The 16,925-nt window shown below is 36.8% G+C and overlaps 1 protein-coding gene across 3 annotated transcripts in view; it reads right to left on the bottom strand.

The window, feature by feature from the left end:
- The window catches only part of SH3GL3 (SH3 domain containing GRB2 like 3, endophilin A3), a 140,481-nt gene that overhangs the window by 13,895 nt on the left and 109,661 nt on the right, over positions 1-16,925 (bottom strand). For all 3 annotated transcript variants that reach the window (XM_072619412.1, XM_072619407.1, XM_072619397.1), the window contains 4 exons: positions 13,648-13,720; positions 10,691-10,834; positions 3,162-3,295; positions 1,005-1,163 (listed from right to left, as the gene is read on the bottom strand). In XM_072619412.1, coding sequence (XP_072475513.1) covers positions 1,005-1,163; positions 3,162-3,295; positions 10,691-10,802 — 405 coding nt within the window. In that variant the 5' untranslated portion in view covers positions 10,803-10,834; positions 13,648-13,720. The remainder of the gene's footprint in view (positions 1-1,004; positions 1,164-3,161; positions 3,296-10,690; positions 10,835-13,647; positions 13,721-16,925) is intronic.

A 16,925-nucleotide genomic window follows, 5' to 3' on the forward strand; every position in this document is an offset into this window, starting at 1 on the left:
AACCCTGTTGAACAAAGAGATGGGGAGGAAATTATCTTTTTGTCCCTTTAGAAAAAAGCAAACAAAGGGAAAGATAAAGGGAATGCTCTCCTTTATGGCACTTGATGGAATTATATGACCTTGCCTTACCCATTATAAGATTCCTGACCTGACAGTAGTCCAAAGAGTAAGCAAAATCATTCTACAAAATTCCAGCACTTAACACCATGTTTAACAGAGTAGGAAATTTAATAAATGCTCGCTGGTTTGACTTAATAAAATAAACCATTTTTGTTTGAATGCTCCATTTCTGATGGTATAGTGATGATGTCAAAAAAATGGCATTTTTATACATCTTAAAGGCAAAAAAAAAAAAATCACTTGTTCCACAAATCTAAAGGAAAACTGAACACACAATGTTGGAATCAGAGATTCTAAATTCTCAGTTTTGGAGAATTGGTTCAACACCATGGACCTTCAACTTCTAGGGCTAGTTGAAAGGGCAATGCAATAACTCCAAGTGGCCATGAGTAGACAAAGGAGGGGGCCTGATGCCCCTGTCTACACCAGTGCAAACACTGTGGAACTGTCCAGTCTTTCAAGCAACAAATGGACTCTCAGTAACTCCTTTTCCCTTTTAAAGCCATCTCTAGAGCTTATTTTAATTTGTTTTTACCCATAAATAAGGCTGAAGAATGAGAAAGGAATACACTGTGATTTTCCCCTGGCTCTCATCTCCTACAGATGACCTTGAATGGATATCTAATATAGTCTTGCTTCTAAGCAAGGGCTTCAGAAGATATTCCAATTTCTTGAATTTCTGAAGTCACAAGAAGTGACTACAGCAGAGAAACAATTCCAAACCTCCAATACATACTATATATGCTTTGTGTTCATGAAGACATTAAAGTTACTTCCACTCCCAGACACTGAGAACATATCTCTAAAATGATAAAATGTTTCATTAAAATTCTATTGTTTTGAGTTCCTTAGTCTGTTTTAAATAGTTGAAATGTCATACTTACATCATTTTCTAATAAATTCACCATGCCTTTTCTAGCAAACTCCTTTGACTCTTCAAATTTTTTTACTGCTTTTCCTAATTCTTCACCTGATATCCTAGAAGTTTGTCTCTTTTTATAATCATAGTCCAAACGACGGCCTTCCAGCTTCTTCAAGTGATACTGAGAGAAAAATTAGAGAATTGTAAGATTGCTTTTACAGTTCTGTGAAAATGGTAATTATTTTTCCCAAGTCTAAACCACAGACGGTATGATCCATCCCTTTCAAAGCATAGCATAGAGGAATGCACAAAGGGAACAGTGATGCTTATACAGTAATTGAATATGTATGTGTAAATACGAGTAGCCAGATCCTTTTGGCATCCAACAAAAGTGAGGCACCTGGGAAAATCTTGTCCAGAAATCCTATTTTGAGGGTTTCTCATTTCCTTCCAGCTTTGCTGAAATGCAGAAATTTTACTCTAGATAATTACTACCCCAATAAACATAGTAAATTAAAAACTGAAACATTTTTGTTAAATATTATATTGAACCAATCATTAAGCAGGATTAGACTAAAAGACAGAAGGGACTTTCAAGGTCATCTAATCCAACCGTCTCTGTTTACAGATGAGGAAACTGAGTCTCAAAAGAGACTGACTTTCCCAAGGTCCCATCAGTAGTGTTAAGAGCTGAAATTTGTGCCCAGGTCCTCTGACTCCAAATTTACGGTCTTTCCAGTGCACCTGACAAATCCAGATTATTAATTTTCCCCACTGGAATGTACTTCTTCATCACTTTCACCTCTTTCAATCTTTCTCCCTTCAAGACTCTGAATGTCACCTCCTCCATGAAGTCCTCTTTGATCTTCAGGTTTTTAATCATTTCTCCCTCCTCAAATTATCTTGTACTTACTGATCTGTGTGCATGTTGTATACTCCATTAAAGTGTAAGAGCTTTTAAGTGCATAAACAGTCTTGTTTTATCTATATACCACTAGCACCTGGCACGGTGATTTGGAAACAGGAGGCACTTAATAACATTTGTTCACCTGATTTGAAATAAAACTTAGAAATTCATTTGTCCATTCATTTGGCTTATTAAGTTGAAATGACATCAGAGTGCAAGTAAGTGATAAACACAATGACAAAGTCAAGAGACCAAGGCTAGTTTTGGATCAAAAATTAAATTGCCTAGCTTTTTTGGACCCCAGTTTCTTCATCTACAAAACAAAGTTGCATTAGATGGTTCCTAAAACCTAAGCAGCTAGGTAGCTCATCTTCCTGAATTCAAGTCTGGCCTCAAATACAAACTAGCTATACGACACTTAAGTTACTTCACTCTGTATGCCTCAGTCTCCTTTTCTGTAAAATGAACTGGGGAAAGAAATGGCAAACCACGCCAGTATCTCTGCCAAGAAAACTCCAAATGGGGACTATTTAAAGCTATACTTAAAGGAAAAGGGATGGAAACCCTCCTCAAAATGGAAAGAGCTATTATACCAGAGGATAGTGAGAAGGCAGGACTGTTTCACTCTGACTCTGATTACATTTTCTCTGCCAAGGAGAAAAATTTGACTTCACTTACTTTATTTAACAAGTTAATGAGACTGATAGATCAGGAAAATTCTATAGATGTAAGTTATTTACATTTTAGCAAAGCATGTGAAATACTGCATATATTTAGCTATTTTTGCACTGCAATGCTCTTCTCATGAAAAGGATAAAGAGAAATATGTGCTAGAAAGAGTCATGAAGACGCATTTTGAATTGTTTAAACAGCTGAGCCGAAAGAGCTGGAAGCAATGACACCTATTTTCTTCTAACACATTTATAATCTTGTGCTACACAAACAACAAATGAGAAATAACACTTGAAAAGTGGTCAACACTATATAAAGGTAAGGAAAGTCCATCAGGGTTAATGTTAAACATGGTAAATGGGCCCCAAGTAGGGCACTAAGACTAGGATCTGGGGTCTTCTTTGGTAGATAGCTTAATTCTATGCCTATGAAGGATTTTTTTTCAAGCTTAGCTTCCTCCCAAAACTGTTCGATTTGACTGATTTGCCACTAGTTACTTGAGAGGACATTTTGACCAAGTTCCTACTGAATAAAGGGTTAATGCCTTTAAATAAAAATGTCATTTTAAAGTAAATCCAAGTTTCCTGCCCAGGAACTCACCCCAATATCTTTCAGATCTTTCTCGTGTAATAACTGCAGTGGATCAATAAAGTTTTGTTTCACACTGATATCAAGAGAGTCTTTCACCTCGGCCATCAACTTCATTGATTCCCCAATATCCAACAATGCTTGGCCTAGAGAAAAGAAGAGAAAGGGCCAGCTCAGCAGTGGATTTTCTCTGGCCTGTTTCATTTTGTCAGGTTTACTGTGTGGCATGGATGCTGCTCACCCTCAGACTTCGGGCTTCATAGCCTCAAATACAAAAGATTCTTAATTGGTGTTATAGTTTCCTTTACATTTTCTAAATGGCCACAGAATATATGAAATGCTGTAGCTGGGCAACTTCACATTTAAATACTCATTTTGTTCATTACATTATACTAATACCTATTCATTTTGTTTTATTTTCCTAAGTTAATTCTTCAAAAATAGGCAGCTTAATAAACACTAAAATTGCAAAGACAACATTATTCCTTTTTTACAGATGGCTTACGAAGAAAACTCATTAACTTCAATAAAAAATAGACTAAATAAATCTACAAAATCATCAGCATTTCTATTTAGCAACAATAAAAACCAAGAGAAAATGCTATAAAGAGTTTTCATTCAAAATAACTACAAAATGCACCCAATATCTGAAATAATACATGAAGACACAATTAGGAGTTAAATAAGTAATTACAAACATTGTATAGAAATAAAGAAAAATTTAAACAAGTAAAGGGATATTTGTAGCTTGGCACTGGGGTGTGCCAACAAAAATGACAGCATCATCTAAATTATAAATTCCACACTATGAAAAATTACCAAGGAATCATTGAGTAGAATGACAATTTTTTTAATCATTTGGAGGAATAAAAGATCTATAATCCCAAAGGAAATAATGAAAGAAAAGTAATAACGAAGGGGGCATAATACTTTCAACATTTCAAACTATATAAGAAAGCCTTAATCACCAAAACTATTTGGCAATGGTTAAAAAACAAAAAAATGCAGATTGATGGAACAGACCAGATGAGTAAGAAGCAAAAACAACTGATTTCTCTTGTCCCATGTTTGACAGAACTAAGAACACTTTAGTGGAGAAAGGTCTTCCTGTTCAACAAGAATGAACAGGACACTGGAAAAGTCTGGCAGAAAACTGGCTCTCACCAGCACACTACTTAAGCCCCAGGGAGATACACCAATTAAATATTAAAAAAAAAAAAAGTAAGAAGAAAAAGGAGGAAGGTGCCTTTCATGACTATACCTGGGAGCAAATTCTTAAGCCACATGAAGAATAGAGAACACAAAAATAAAATAAACAATTTAAACTGCAAATGACTAAATGGCTTGCACACGAACAAAACTGGTGCAGAAAGTATAAAGGAAAATGTAAACAGGAGGCAAATCTTTGTTATCAAATAACTCAGATAAAAATCTGATATCCAAGAAATCTTGTTGAATTTTCTTTAAATTGATTTTCTCTTTCATTGCTTCTCTTTGTTTTTTGGCAAGATATTAACCAAGCAAAACCATTTTAAAAGTATTTAAGGATGACAATTGAAAACAAGGAAGGGGTGTGGGGCAGGAGAAAGGAGGGTTGGTACAAAGAAAAATGGGAAAGATTTGGTTAAAAAATAAAGAAAACATTACAATAGACCATTTAATACATAAATAACAGTAGAACCCCTACACATGGACCCTAATAGATCTCAGTTTGATGTGCTGTGAAGAGGCAGAATAACAAAATAAAGATAGGTATAAAAGTCACACTGGAACAAATATAAAGAGTGGAGATCTATACCCAAGACAACACAATTGTGAAAACATTTAAGGACCAATTTATAACTTATCTGAAGGACAGGAAGATACCAACGGGATGAAGAAGAATATTGGACCTTTTTAATATCTCCCTTCCCAAAAAACAGTAACCAAGGGAACATCAGAAAGTACCATGGTTAAATTCCTCCTCTCTAATCTATACAAAATCTTGATATATATACACACACACACACAGACACACACACAGACACACACACACACACGAATTGAAGACATTCTTAACAAAAACAAGGAGAGAATAAGCAGACATTTCTAAGTGGTAGACAACAGAGGACCAGATCCTCTTCATATCACAGTTAACAAAAAGATACAGGGAACATAAGATAGAGAGCCTTGCATATAGTCGGTGCTTAACAAATGCTTATTGAATTGACTTGATGATTATGAAAATGCATTTGATCTGGCAGAACAAAATGCCTCTTTATAGACTTTTATAGCAAGGTATCTCCCATCCACCTTGGAAAATGTAGCAATAACCCTGTTCAGTGACCCTCAGATAATAAAAACCAGAAGAGGCATGATACAGCCTGCATTTAGGTTTGAACAGGACTTTACATGTGTCATCTCACAAATTCTCACAGAGTTGTAAAGAAGTGCTATTATTATCCCCATTTTCCAGGTAAGGAAACTGCCCCTTAGAGAGGGTAAGTGACTTATCCTGGGTAACAAAGTTAGTAAGTGTCTGAGGCAGAATTCAAATGCAAGTACTACTGACTTCAAGCCCAGCATTCTATCCACTGTGCTGCCTAGCTGCCACTTGCTCCCCAAAGATATTTGTCTCTAATGGAAGAGGGCAAACAAAGTGTCCAAGTTGAGGAAAGATTCCTGGTAGATGGTGAGAACTTCTATCCTGTTTGAAGACAGTGGTGTTGGTTGCATCAAGCACCAAGATACTGACTGAAGTCTCCTGAAAGAGAAGTCACTCAAAGGAAGTCTAAAGCATTATCCATTCATCCATTCAGATGGATGAAAAATGCCTACTGTTATCACCAATAGTATTTGATGCGATGCTAGAAATGCTAGTTTATAGGACAAAGACAAGAAAAACAAAGAGGGAATGTGAATAGACAAAGAAGAAACAACTATCACTTTTTCTTGCAAGGAAATGGGGGCTAAGTAACTTGTCCAGGGTCACACAGCCAATAAGCGTCGTGTCTGAGGCCAGATTTGAACTCGGATCCTCATGATTCCAGGGCTGGTGCTCTATTCATTGCACTACCTAGCTGTCCCTATTATCACTTTTTGCAGATGATATGATAGTGTACTTAGAAAAACCAAGGCAATGTAACAATTAATCGAAATAGTTAATAACTTTGGCAAAGTTACAAGATATAAATTAAATGAACACTAATCATAGTATTTCTGCATATTACACACACACACACACACACACACACACACACACACACACACACACTCTCTCTCTCTCCAGAAGAAATAGAGAAAATCTATTTAAAATAACTATAAAGTGTATAAAATCACCTGAGAGTCTACCTACCAAGATAAACAAAAGAAACTACATGAACATAATTACAAAACAATCTTTAAAGTTTTAAACATAGTCCTACCTGAATAGTAATTAACTGATTCAATGCCATACCAACAAAAGATAACATTATAAAAGTATAATAATAATAATGAAAGTCTTCCAGAAGAACAAAAGGTCAAGAATCTCAAGGGAAATAAAGGGAGAAGGGGAAGTAGAAAGAAAAAGTCTAGCAGTATCAGATCACAAACTCTACTACAAAGCAGTAATCATAAAAACATTTTGGTACTGCTTAAAAAATTAGCCCAATGTTCAATAAACCCAAAGACTTCAGGTTAATGGGGTAAGGATTCATTATCTGAAAAGGAAAAAAAAGCAATGATGGGATTGTAAAGCAATCTGGCAGAAATAAGATCTAAACCAAAAATCTCATCTCATATATACCAAGATAAGCATCACATGGATAAATGAAGAATTTTTATACAAATAAATGCAGTGCGACCAAGATTAGAATGAAAACAGCTAATTTTGGGGGGGGAAGGAGGGGAATAAGTAAGCTTCTACAGTAAGTTTCTCTGATAAAAGCTTCTCTTATAAATTCAAATTTATAAGAATAAGAGCCAAGCCCCCAGTTGATAAATGGTCAAAGAACATGAAGACAATCCTCAAGGGTAAAAATCTAGGGTATCCATAGTCATATGAAAAACAATGTTCCAAATAACTAATAATTAGAGAAATGTAAACTAAAGCAAGTTATAAGGTTACAGCTCACAGTTAATTGCAAAGCTGAAAGAAAGGAAAATGACCACAATGTTACAGGGATTACAGAAAAACAGACACAATGATACACTATTGGTGGTATGGTAAAAAGTATAGCCATTATGGAAAGTAATTTGGAATTACGTCCCCAAAGTTACTGATATATCCATACCCTTTGACTCAACATTACTATTAGACCTATGTTCTAACAGGATCAAAGAAAGAAGAAAAGGTCCTATATAAACAAAAATGTTCACAGCAGCTAAGGGAGCGTCCATCCATTGAGGTTTAACAAATTATGACTTAAGAATGTAATGAAATGATGATATGCTGTAAGACATGAAGAAACAGTTTCAGAAAAATAATAAAGTGAGAAGAACTGGGAGAAAAAATTATACTGTATCATTTACAATATGAAAACAATTTTGAAAGAGTTAAAAATTCTAAGCAATGCAATGATTGATTATAATTCCATCAGACTGATTAACGTAGTTACCATGTCCTGACGGAGAGGTAATAGACTATCATGTAGAATAAAACATACATTTTTGGATGTGGCCAACTTGGAAATTTGTTTTGCTTGATAATTTGTTACAAAGTCTTCATTTTTCCTTTTTGTTTTAGTGGGAGGAGGTAAAGGTTGGACGAGGAGGAAAAAATGCTGTTTAACTTGAAAAAGTAAAATTTAATTTAAAAACACTGCCTAATGCCCAGATTTCAATGTGAATTCAGATGTATACTCAATAGATCAATCCTAATTCTAAGTATATCTGAACCAAATAGTATAGATGGTTCCAGAGTTCGAAAAGAAGGAGAGTAGGTTCAATTGCTTTTGAGAAATTGCAAAGTTCTTTAACCAACCCCAAGCTTTTCATGAAAGCAAAGGCCCTTCTATTCAACACTAACATTTTACCAGTGTTGCCCTATGGCTTCAAGACTAGATCACTGGAAAAAAAACTTAGGTTAAGTATCACACAGAAAAGTGAATGAGAGTTATGTGATGGGAGAGAGCAGGGTACAGCATTTAACCACCAAGGAACTCTGGAAGAAGCAAAAAATGACATCAAAGAATTACATGACACAAAGAGGTGAGCAAAGGATGAAAGAAAGGACAGCCGGAGTGCTCCTCCTATGCCTTTATGATGCAGAAATAGCACAGCACAGGTAACTTCTAGGCTGTGCTTTGAATCAGTGGAGGCAACCCCTTATCAGTGAGATCACCTATCTATTTGACTATGTTACAAGGAAACATTTGGCTGATGTAGGGCTAGAAGGACAGTATATCCAAAAATGACTGAATTAAACATAGCAACAGGCAAATTTACAAAATACAAAGGTCAAATGGGTGCTTTTAATTTGTTAATATTCTTTCTCCTCATTATGCAGAAAGTTTCAAAAGGCTAAAATGCACTAAGCATTTTGAAATAGCTTGCATGTTGTCTGAAGTTCATGCAGACATCTATATGTAAACTTACACTCTCAGCTTCTGTGCAGCTGATGTTTCTGAGCAAACCTGTGCTCTCTCTCCCTCTAGGGACCAATTTTCCTTCTTCCTAGGTTTGCCCTGAAGGAGTCAAAATGGAAATTGCTCATTGGACATCCATGCTGGTTCTTGAAATAAGGCTTTCCTCAACTAATTGGAAAGAGAGCCCACTTCTCATCTGACTTCTAAGGCCTGTTCTACCTAAAACAAGATTGCTTAGCCACTGGGCATGTCCACACCCTTTCTGGAAGTAGAAAAGCTTCATCCTTCCTTTCTTCTTCACCATGAGCTTTAACCTGACCTCTCCTTCACTGTATGAAGGTGTCTTACCTCAATGAGGCAAATGACTCCTCTCCCTTAGTTTTCTTCTCTTGGTATCCTTTCTTCTCTACAGTGAAGTGCAAACAGGGCTGCCTTTTTGCCTGTGTTCCCCCAATTAAATGAGGTTCTGACATTAGGTGGAGACCTCGGTTCATATTTGAAACTAAAACTTGCCTATTTTTCCATTATAACTAACCCACAGCTGTATTTTTTACTGGGAGGCTAAATTTCCTTCTCTTACAGAGGTAGTACAACGTTATAGAAAGACCAGGGTGTATAGTCAGAGGACATGGGTTTGAATAATGGTTCCAACAGCTGCTTACTGGTATGGGACATTAAGTGAGTCAGCTAATCTCAGTGTAGACTTCGATGGCTACTTTCAAGTCCAGCTAAGATCCCACCTCCTGAAAGAAACCTTTCCCAATCTTCCTCTGGTGATAAGCTCCAATCTATTCTGTACATAGCTTTCTGATGTAGCTGTTAGTATGTTGTCACCCCCCACTAAACTGTAAGCCCCTTGAGAACACAGACTGACTTACCTTTCTTTGTATTGTAGCATTCAGCAAAGTGTATTGACACACAATGACTGGTCTTTAAGATTCTTCTAGCTCTAAATCCTATGAACTTTCTGCATTCTTTCTCTCTCTCCCAAACAGAAGCAAGATAACTTCTTCTATCCCATGATTTATGTCCACTCAGTGAGAGAGGAGCACAAAACGAAAACGGAGTAATTTGTGTTCATCTAGTGCTTCCCCTCTTGAACATGATGCCTCTTTCCCATGCTTCAAATGCCATTAAGTTTATGGAATTTAGTACCCACAAACTGTAGAGCAGTGGTCCCCAAACTTCTTAATCACACACTACTATCAGCAAAACACTGTAAATCTCGATCTCTTACTTTAACCACTGAGGCAGGAAGAAATGGATACAAAGAACCCTGCTTAATAAGGCGCCAGGTCAGGTTTATGAAATTACCTGAACCATGTGAACAAAGTGAATAAGGAATCCAGGCAGTATAAAAAGCTTGCTACTTGAGAGTGGAAACCAGCCCCACCTTCTAAGCATGCTCAGCCCCTTTGTGGATTACCAAGGATTTCCTATACATTACATTCCTTCTTCCAGTTTTCAAAGCCATTAAGGGATAGGAGGGCTAATAAGTCCCTTGACCATCAGATATAGGGAGACTGAGTGAGGGCACCAGTGTCAATCTATATAAACAGTGTCAATGTTAATAAAGCTTAATTTCTTTTTCCAGATTTAAAAAAAATAGAGTTTCTAATATTAACTTCTCATATTCCCATGTCTTGTCTAGCATATCTTGTGCATACATCATGAGGTTTATACACCCTGCTTGGGAAACCACAGGCTTAAGAAATCTGTACGTCCCAGTCCATGGTGAGAAATTTGCCACCCTTAAGTTTTGTGCCATTAGTTTTGCTAGCATATTAAAAAAATGTGTAAACCTTATTAAAAATCAACCAATATATATTGTTAACCACAAAGTATATTATGTTGCATTCCTTACCTGCATCACTTATAAACTCTAAAGACAACATACTATATTGATGTGCTTTCATTCTTTCAAATTTGTGTGCTTGAACTTACAAGCAATATAATACTATCTTTTCCAGAATAAGATACCGGGCATACACTCACCAAACATTGAGTCTTCTCCAAGCTCTGTCCCACATCGCAGCATAGACTCTCCTAATAACCCTTCAGGCTGTGGGTATCCTGACGTTCCCATCTGCCCTGTGAGCTTGGACATAGTATTCTGCACTCCTAGCTTCACTCTGTATGCTTAAAAATATGGTCATTTGTAATTCTTTAAACTTACAAAGGCAGAATGCATGACAAAAGCAAATGCAGTTAAAGAGTCACATTGGAAGAGAACTTTATGACTTGGATACATCAAGAGATGAAAAGAAAGGCAAAATGTCACCTAAATGAAGGTCTTTCTATTTAACGTTTTTCAATTCAAGTTACAAAACTTTGGATTCTTGACTAAGCCAAAGGCTAGCAAGTATGTTCATACAAGAGTAGAAAATAGCTTTTATAAAGAATACCAAACATATTCAAGGCCCAAACCAGTAACAACTGGTAAGCTTCAATATATATTCCCTTCCTAGCTCCCATCCTTCAAACAAAACAAAACAAAAAATCTTGAAAATATAGTGCTAGTGCTACACTTCAGTCAAAGCTAACAGCTAAGACCCATGGACAGAAAGGTTTTCCTGTTGACATTAAAATGAGATGAATTTAACTTAGCAATACCGCATGATTTCACTAAGTACCCACCAGCAAGTAATTTCCTTTTAAAGAAAAATTTTAAATTAAAATTGTAAAATCACTAGAAAGTGAACAATGCTCCATTAAACACCATACCCAAGCATCAGAACAGTTTTATCTTTTCTCCTTTCTCTCCTTTTACTGTCACTCCTCTGTGGACCTGAGCATTAAATAAACCTTGTTTAAGTGAAAAATAAAGCAATGTTCTTTTGTCCTTAGTGCAAGTAAGAGAATACAGCTGAAAAAATGTTAATGAAAAAAACAAAAAGGGACAGTGAACCATGTTGAAATACGTATATATCAAACTGCTTGCCTTCTCAGAAATGGAGAGGGGTGAGAGGGAGGGAGAGAATTTGGAACTCAAAATTTTTATAAACTAATATCAAAAATTGTTTTTACAGGTAATTGAAAAAAATATTTTTTTTAAAAAAGAAAAAGTGAGCCATGTTAAATTTAGGGAAACAAACCAAGAATAAGAAGTGACTGTACACCAGTAGGCCCTGGCTGTAGATTTTTAAGACTTGGGTAAACTCTGCAACTTCCTATAACCATTTTGCTGGTTGGTATCAAAACAAGCTTTTGGTCTTTTTCTCAGGTATCTGAGGCTTGAACTCAAGACCCTGCACAAGTCCCAGTCTGATTTTTTATCATCATGAAAACAAAAAATATTTACTGAGCACCTAATCCACAGCGGTCGTGTTTGACATTAACAAGAAAATCATAATTTCTACCCTCAAGGTAGAGCTGGGGATTGTAAAAGTAGCATGCTTAGATAGTGTGTGCATATGTGTGTGGGTGCATGCACATGGGTGTGTGCATATGGGTGCGCATGTGTGCATGTATGTGTGTAATGGAAACCAGTCTTGTTACTTTTAAGAGTGTCTCTCCCCTTTCCCCCAATATACATACACAATTAAAAATACAATACAAAGTTATTAAAATTAGGAAATCAGAAGAAGAGGTCATTGTGGGCTGGGATGGTGAGAGGCTTCAGAGACACAAAAGAAGAATGAAAAGGATGTAGAAGAACGCTGTAGACAGGGAGAACGGCATATGTAAAAGTATGGAGAATGGAATGTACAAAATTTGGAGGGGGTGGGTTTTAAGGGTTGACTAGCTTGGTTAGAACAAAGAATTAACATAGGAGAGTAGTCAGAGGTAAATCTGGAAATCTAGACTGAAAGTCTTTGAATTCCAGTTTGTAATTTATCTTGTTAAGAGGTCTGGTGAAAGTTTTTGAGCAAAAGAATGTTTTAGAAAGATTATTCAAGGTCAAGTAATGGAGATGAACTAATGGGAGAAAAATGACCTATAAAGTCGTTGTGGATGTCCAGGGGAGAGGTGATAAGGGCATGGATATAGTAACCTTCAGAGCAACAACCTTGGGACCCAAATTATTGCTGGAAGAAACTTGTTCCAAGTGAAGTTATTCAATGGCACCTCACTTGACCAAAAATTATTTATATCTAAAAAAATCTCACCCATACAGAACACAGGTGAGAGCTAGGGAGTAAAGAAAAAAAGGGTTTTAACAAACATAAAAAGATCATTATCACTAAATTATATGTACTAAACTCATGAACTTAAGTAAAGGAGTTCATTTAAGGCAAGAAAATCTCCTCAGGCCTTTATTCAATTGGTTTACTCTTATTTTAGAATATTCCAAACAAGATCAGTTATTTGTCTTGCCAGGTAGCGATTCCTTGAAGCCTTGATCAAGGGTATAAACCTCTTGGCATTGAGTCTTTAAGACTTCAGACTCTCACCTTTGGCACAGGACTTTAGTAAATGCAGCTCATCGACAAGAAACAAAACTGACTAAAGAGCTTTTATCCACTCTTTAAAGTCTTTCAGTACAAACACCTTTGCTTCACTGTGCTGTAACTAACACTATACTTGGCAGAGAAGCCAAAGAATCCCTATCGAAATGCCCTACGTTGGCCTTTGCCAAGTTTCTCATCAAACTAGCATATTCTCTGAAATTACTCTGTATGAAGAGAGGATTCATTTTCTAAACTTTTTATCAAATACTTGGAACACAAAAAATACGTCAGAAAAAAAGGCAGTACAATAAGTACATTGCAAAGAGCACTCAGTGTAGAGTTCAAAGACTTGGGTTCAAACCCTGGCCCTCCCATGAGCTACCTATGTGATCTTAGTCTCCTAATCCATAAAATGACAGGAGCAAACTAGGTGACCTCTGAAGTTCCTTCTAGATCTCCATCTATAATGTACTCATGGTATGCTAATTAAAAAAAACAAAGTCTATAACATTCGTTGATGTTAGATGAAATATCAGATGTCAAGACATTTCCTAACTTTACCTGGATTTGGCTGAAGATATTCAGTGCATTTTGTAAGAAGCTCTTCAACTGCTTTCCTTGTTACTTCTGTTTTCTGAAAGAGAAATTTCACAAAATGTAAAAATGCCATAAAATCAAAACAATTCATATAACATCAAACTTTAGAAGCAATGTTCAATGATGAAATACTGGTAGAAACCAGCATGATGTTTTAATTTAAACAAAGTTCTTCCTGTGATTGGGAAGTGCCAATGTCTTATCATTTGCAGTCTTCCAGTATGTCAGGGCCTCTGGATGGGTTTTAAATTAAAATGAACGTTAAATGACTTTTTTTTAAAAGAATCTTTGCAGAACAAAGCCCTTTATTCTCAGAAACATGGGTACCTATCTTAAAACTAAGCCTGAGAGCTGTGGGTCTAACCTTTTGTGATTCCCAAGTAGCAGTATAGAATATAGCTCAGCAGATTAGGGACTGGAGTTCTCATTCTCTCATTCATCAACCATTCAACCATTAATCCACAAGCTTACTATGAGTATGGCATCACACTGGAGTGCAGGATTATAAAGGGAAGAACAAAAAACAAAACACTGTTACCATTCGCTTGCTCATTGGACTTGAGCCTTCACATCTATAAGATGGTATTTATAATGACCCACATGATGGGAGTACCATATTTCATCATTTAGGATGGAGTAATAAGAACCAAGTTAATAAAAAAAAAAAAAGCCTATCAAAGGGCACAAATTACCAGGTGAAATCTCTAACCTTTCCTGAGTGCTGGCATTCCTGAGGTTGCTTTCTCTAACCTCTCACCTGAGTAGCACTGAGGTGTAAAAAGGATTTTCAGCCAAGGTATTTCCTGTGCATATGTAAATCTAACGAATGGAGGTAGTTCCCCTGCCTCCCATCTCCCTCTCCTCTCTAATCCATCCTCCAAAGCAATATTTCTAAAGCACAGGTCTGACCACGTCATTCTCTTCTTCTAGAAGTTCTAAATGAATCTATTTATCTAGTTTAAAACACGCACACACACACACACGCACGCTGTTAATGCTACACATTACATGTAGCGTGGGCCAATCAAACTAACCTTGTTGCTCTACCCCATAAATAACATCTCCTAAAATCTTGTATTTCTAAATCTCCTATTTATTTATACACAACTCATCTTCCAACCCTGAAGTGATCTTTCTCCTTACCTTTTAGAATATCTCTAGCTCCCCTGAGTACCCAGCTCAAATGCCAATTCTAAAACAAAGCTTTTCCTGACTTTTCCAACTGCTTGTCCTCTTCCCACAAAAGCTGAAATTGTATATATATTTGGTATGTGTGTGTGTGTGTATATATATATATATATATATATATATATATATATATATATATATATATGTGCACACACACATATACACATATACATGCTTATACATATATAGGTTTTTATCTTTGTTATTTTGTTCCCTAATAAAATATACACTACTGAAGTGCAAGAATTTCTCATGTGCTTTTATACCTACAGCACTAACTATAGCACATGAAATAAAGTAAATAACTAATAAATGTCTGTTGATTAAGCCCATATAGCATGCCTATATTTTGCTTCAAGTGGTCCAGGGAGGTTCCTTTGTAGAAAGTAATCTCCTAGACGGTAGAAACTATTTAATATGTATATTTGTGTCAGAAGAATAATGTAGTAGTTGGCACAGAGTAGGCATTTAGCAAATGCTTACTGATTAAGAATTAGGACCAGTCTTATACTATGTATAATTTATATATGGCATAAATTAAGAAGTGCCAAAAAGCTGGACTTACAAATATTCAGCAAGGTCATTAATTTGAATTAATCATATGAATCAGAAAATCTCTATGTATTCCTGCCATTTAAAAAAAACCCAAATTGTAGGTATTTGAGGGATATGATTTTACTACGCTCAATTCATTGCAGGTACAAAAGACCAATTTCCACATAAACATAAGTAAATAACTGAGTTAAAAACCCAAGGAAGCTTGCCAGTAGTCAGTAACAAGATGAAATGAAAACAGAACTGGCCCGGGAGAAATAGGACAGAGGTCTTAAAATCATCTCCTGTCTAACAAAATCATCACTGTCTAACAGAATGACATTGGGCAAGTTACTCTGAACCTCTCTGGGCCCAAATTTCCTCATCCATAAAATGGGATTGACTAAAAATCCCTGACCTCCCTTTGACTTTACCCTCTGAACCACATCCAGACCAGGCTGAGTGCTTGCCTCTTCCAGCTCACCCCAGTCTTTTCTGGCTCCCTGTCTGTGCTGTCTTCTTCCTTTAGAACATCATCTCTCTAAGTCTAGGTACTATCTTGTTGCCTTGCCTTTGTGTTCCTGGTGAATGAGCACAGCATCTGGCACATAGCAAATGCTTATTAAATTATTTTTCTTCAATTCACTCATTCATTCACAGCGTTGTATAGAGGATGGAATAAATACAGACCATAAAAACAATGTTCAAAAATAGGAAGTACTAAATAAATGGGGGGGGGGGGGATGGCAGAGTAAAGAGAAGGACTCACCTGAGCTTTTCAAATTCCCTTCCGAACATCTTTAAAATAATGCCTCAAATCAAATTCTGGAGTGGCAGAACCAAGAAAAGGTTGGGGAGCAACAATGTTGCTGCCCAGGACAACTTCGGAGGTCAGTAGGAAAGGTCTTTCTCACGAGGGTGGTGGTCAGGCCTGCCTCAGGGGCTACAAGAGCTATCAACCCTCAGTTCACAGATGGTAAGGGGGCCAGACAACTGGTCAGAGGAGATTACAGGGGACCTTCAGCTGCTCCTGAGGCAAGACTCTGTTGCATTGCTTTAAGTAAGATGGATTTTAGCATGAGGTGGATTTTTGTTATTCTTTCTTAAAGTTTAGCTTTCCAGGATCCATGGTCATTACAATCTCTATTTCCTGGACTCATGACTTGTACACATCTCTGCCACGCTTGTGCAGCATTATATAATGATCAATAACATAAACATCCACTGTGACTGCGCAGTGAGATATAACGGTGAGATAACGTAAACTTATGAGACTACTGCTGGCAATGTGCCTTCTTTGTCTTGTTGCTCTATAAAGCAGGTGGGTACTGGACGGTGAGTGGGGAACCCTCAGGATTGAATGCACAAGCTGGAAATGCTGTGTGTGCCTTGATCAGCCTCCACCAAGAGTTGGGAGGTATCTGTGTTTGCCTCAACCAGCCCCCACTGAGGCCCGAGGGAATTTAGGGGAGTGCACAAGCTGGAATGTTGTGCCTGTCTCGACTGACCCCACTGAGATA

This window comes from Notamacropus eugenii, chromosome 1 (assembly GCF_028372415.1).
Source record: "Notamacropus eugenii isolate mMacEug1 chromosome 1, mMacEug1.pri_v2, whole genome shotgun sequence".
NCBI lineage: Eukaryota > Metazoa > Chordata > Mammalia > Diprotodontia > Macropodidae > Notamacropus > Notamacropus eugenii.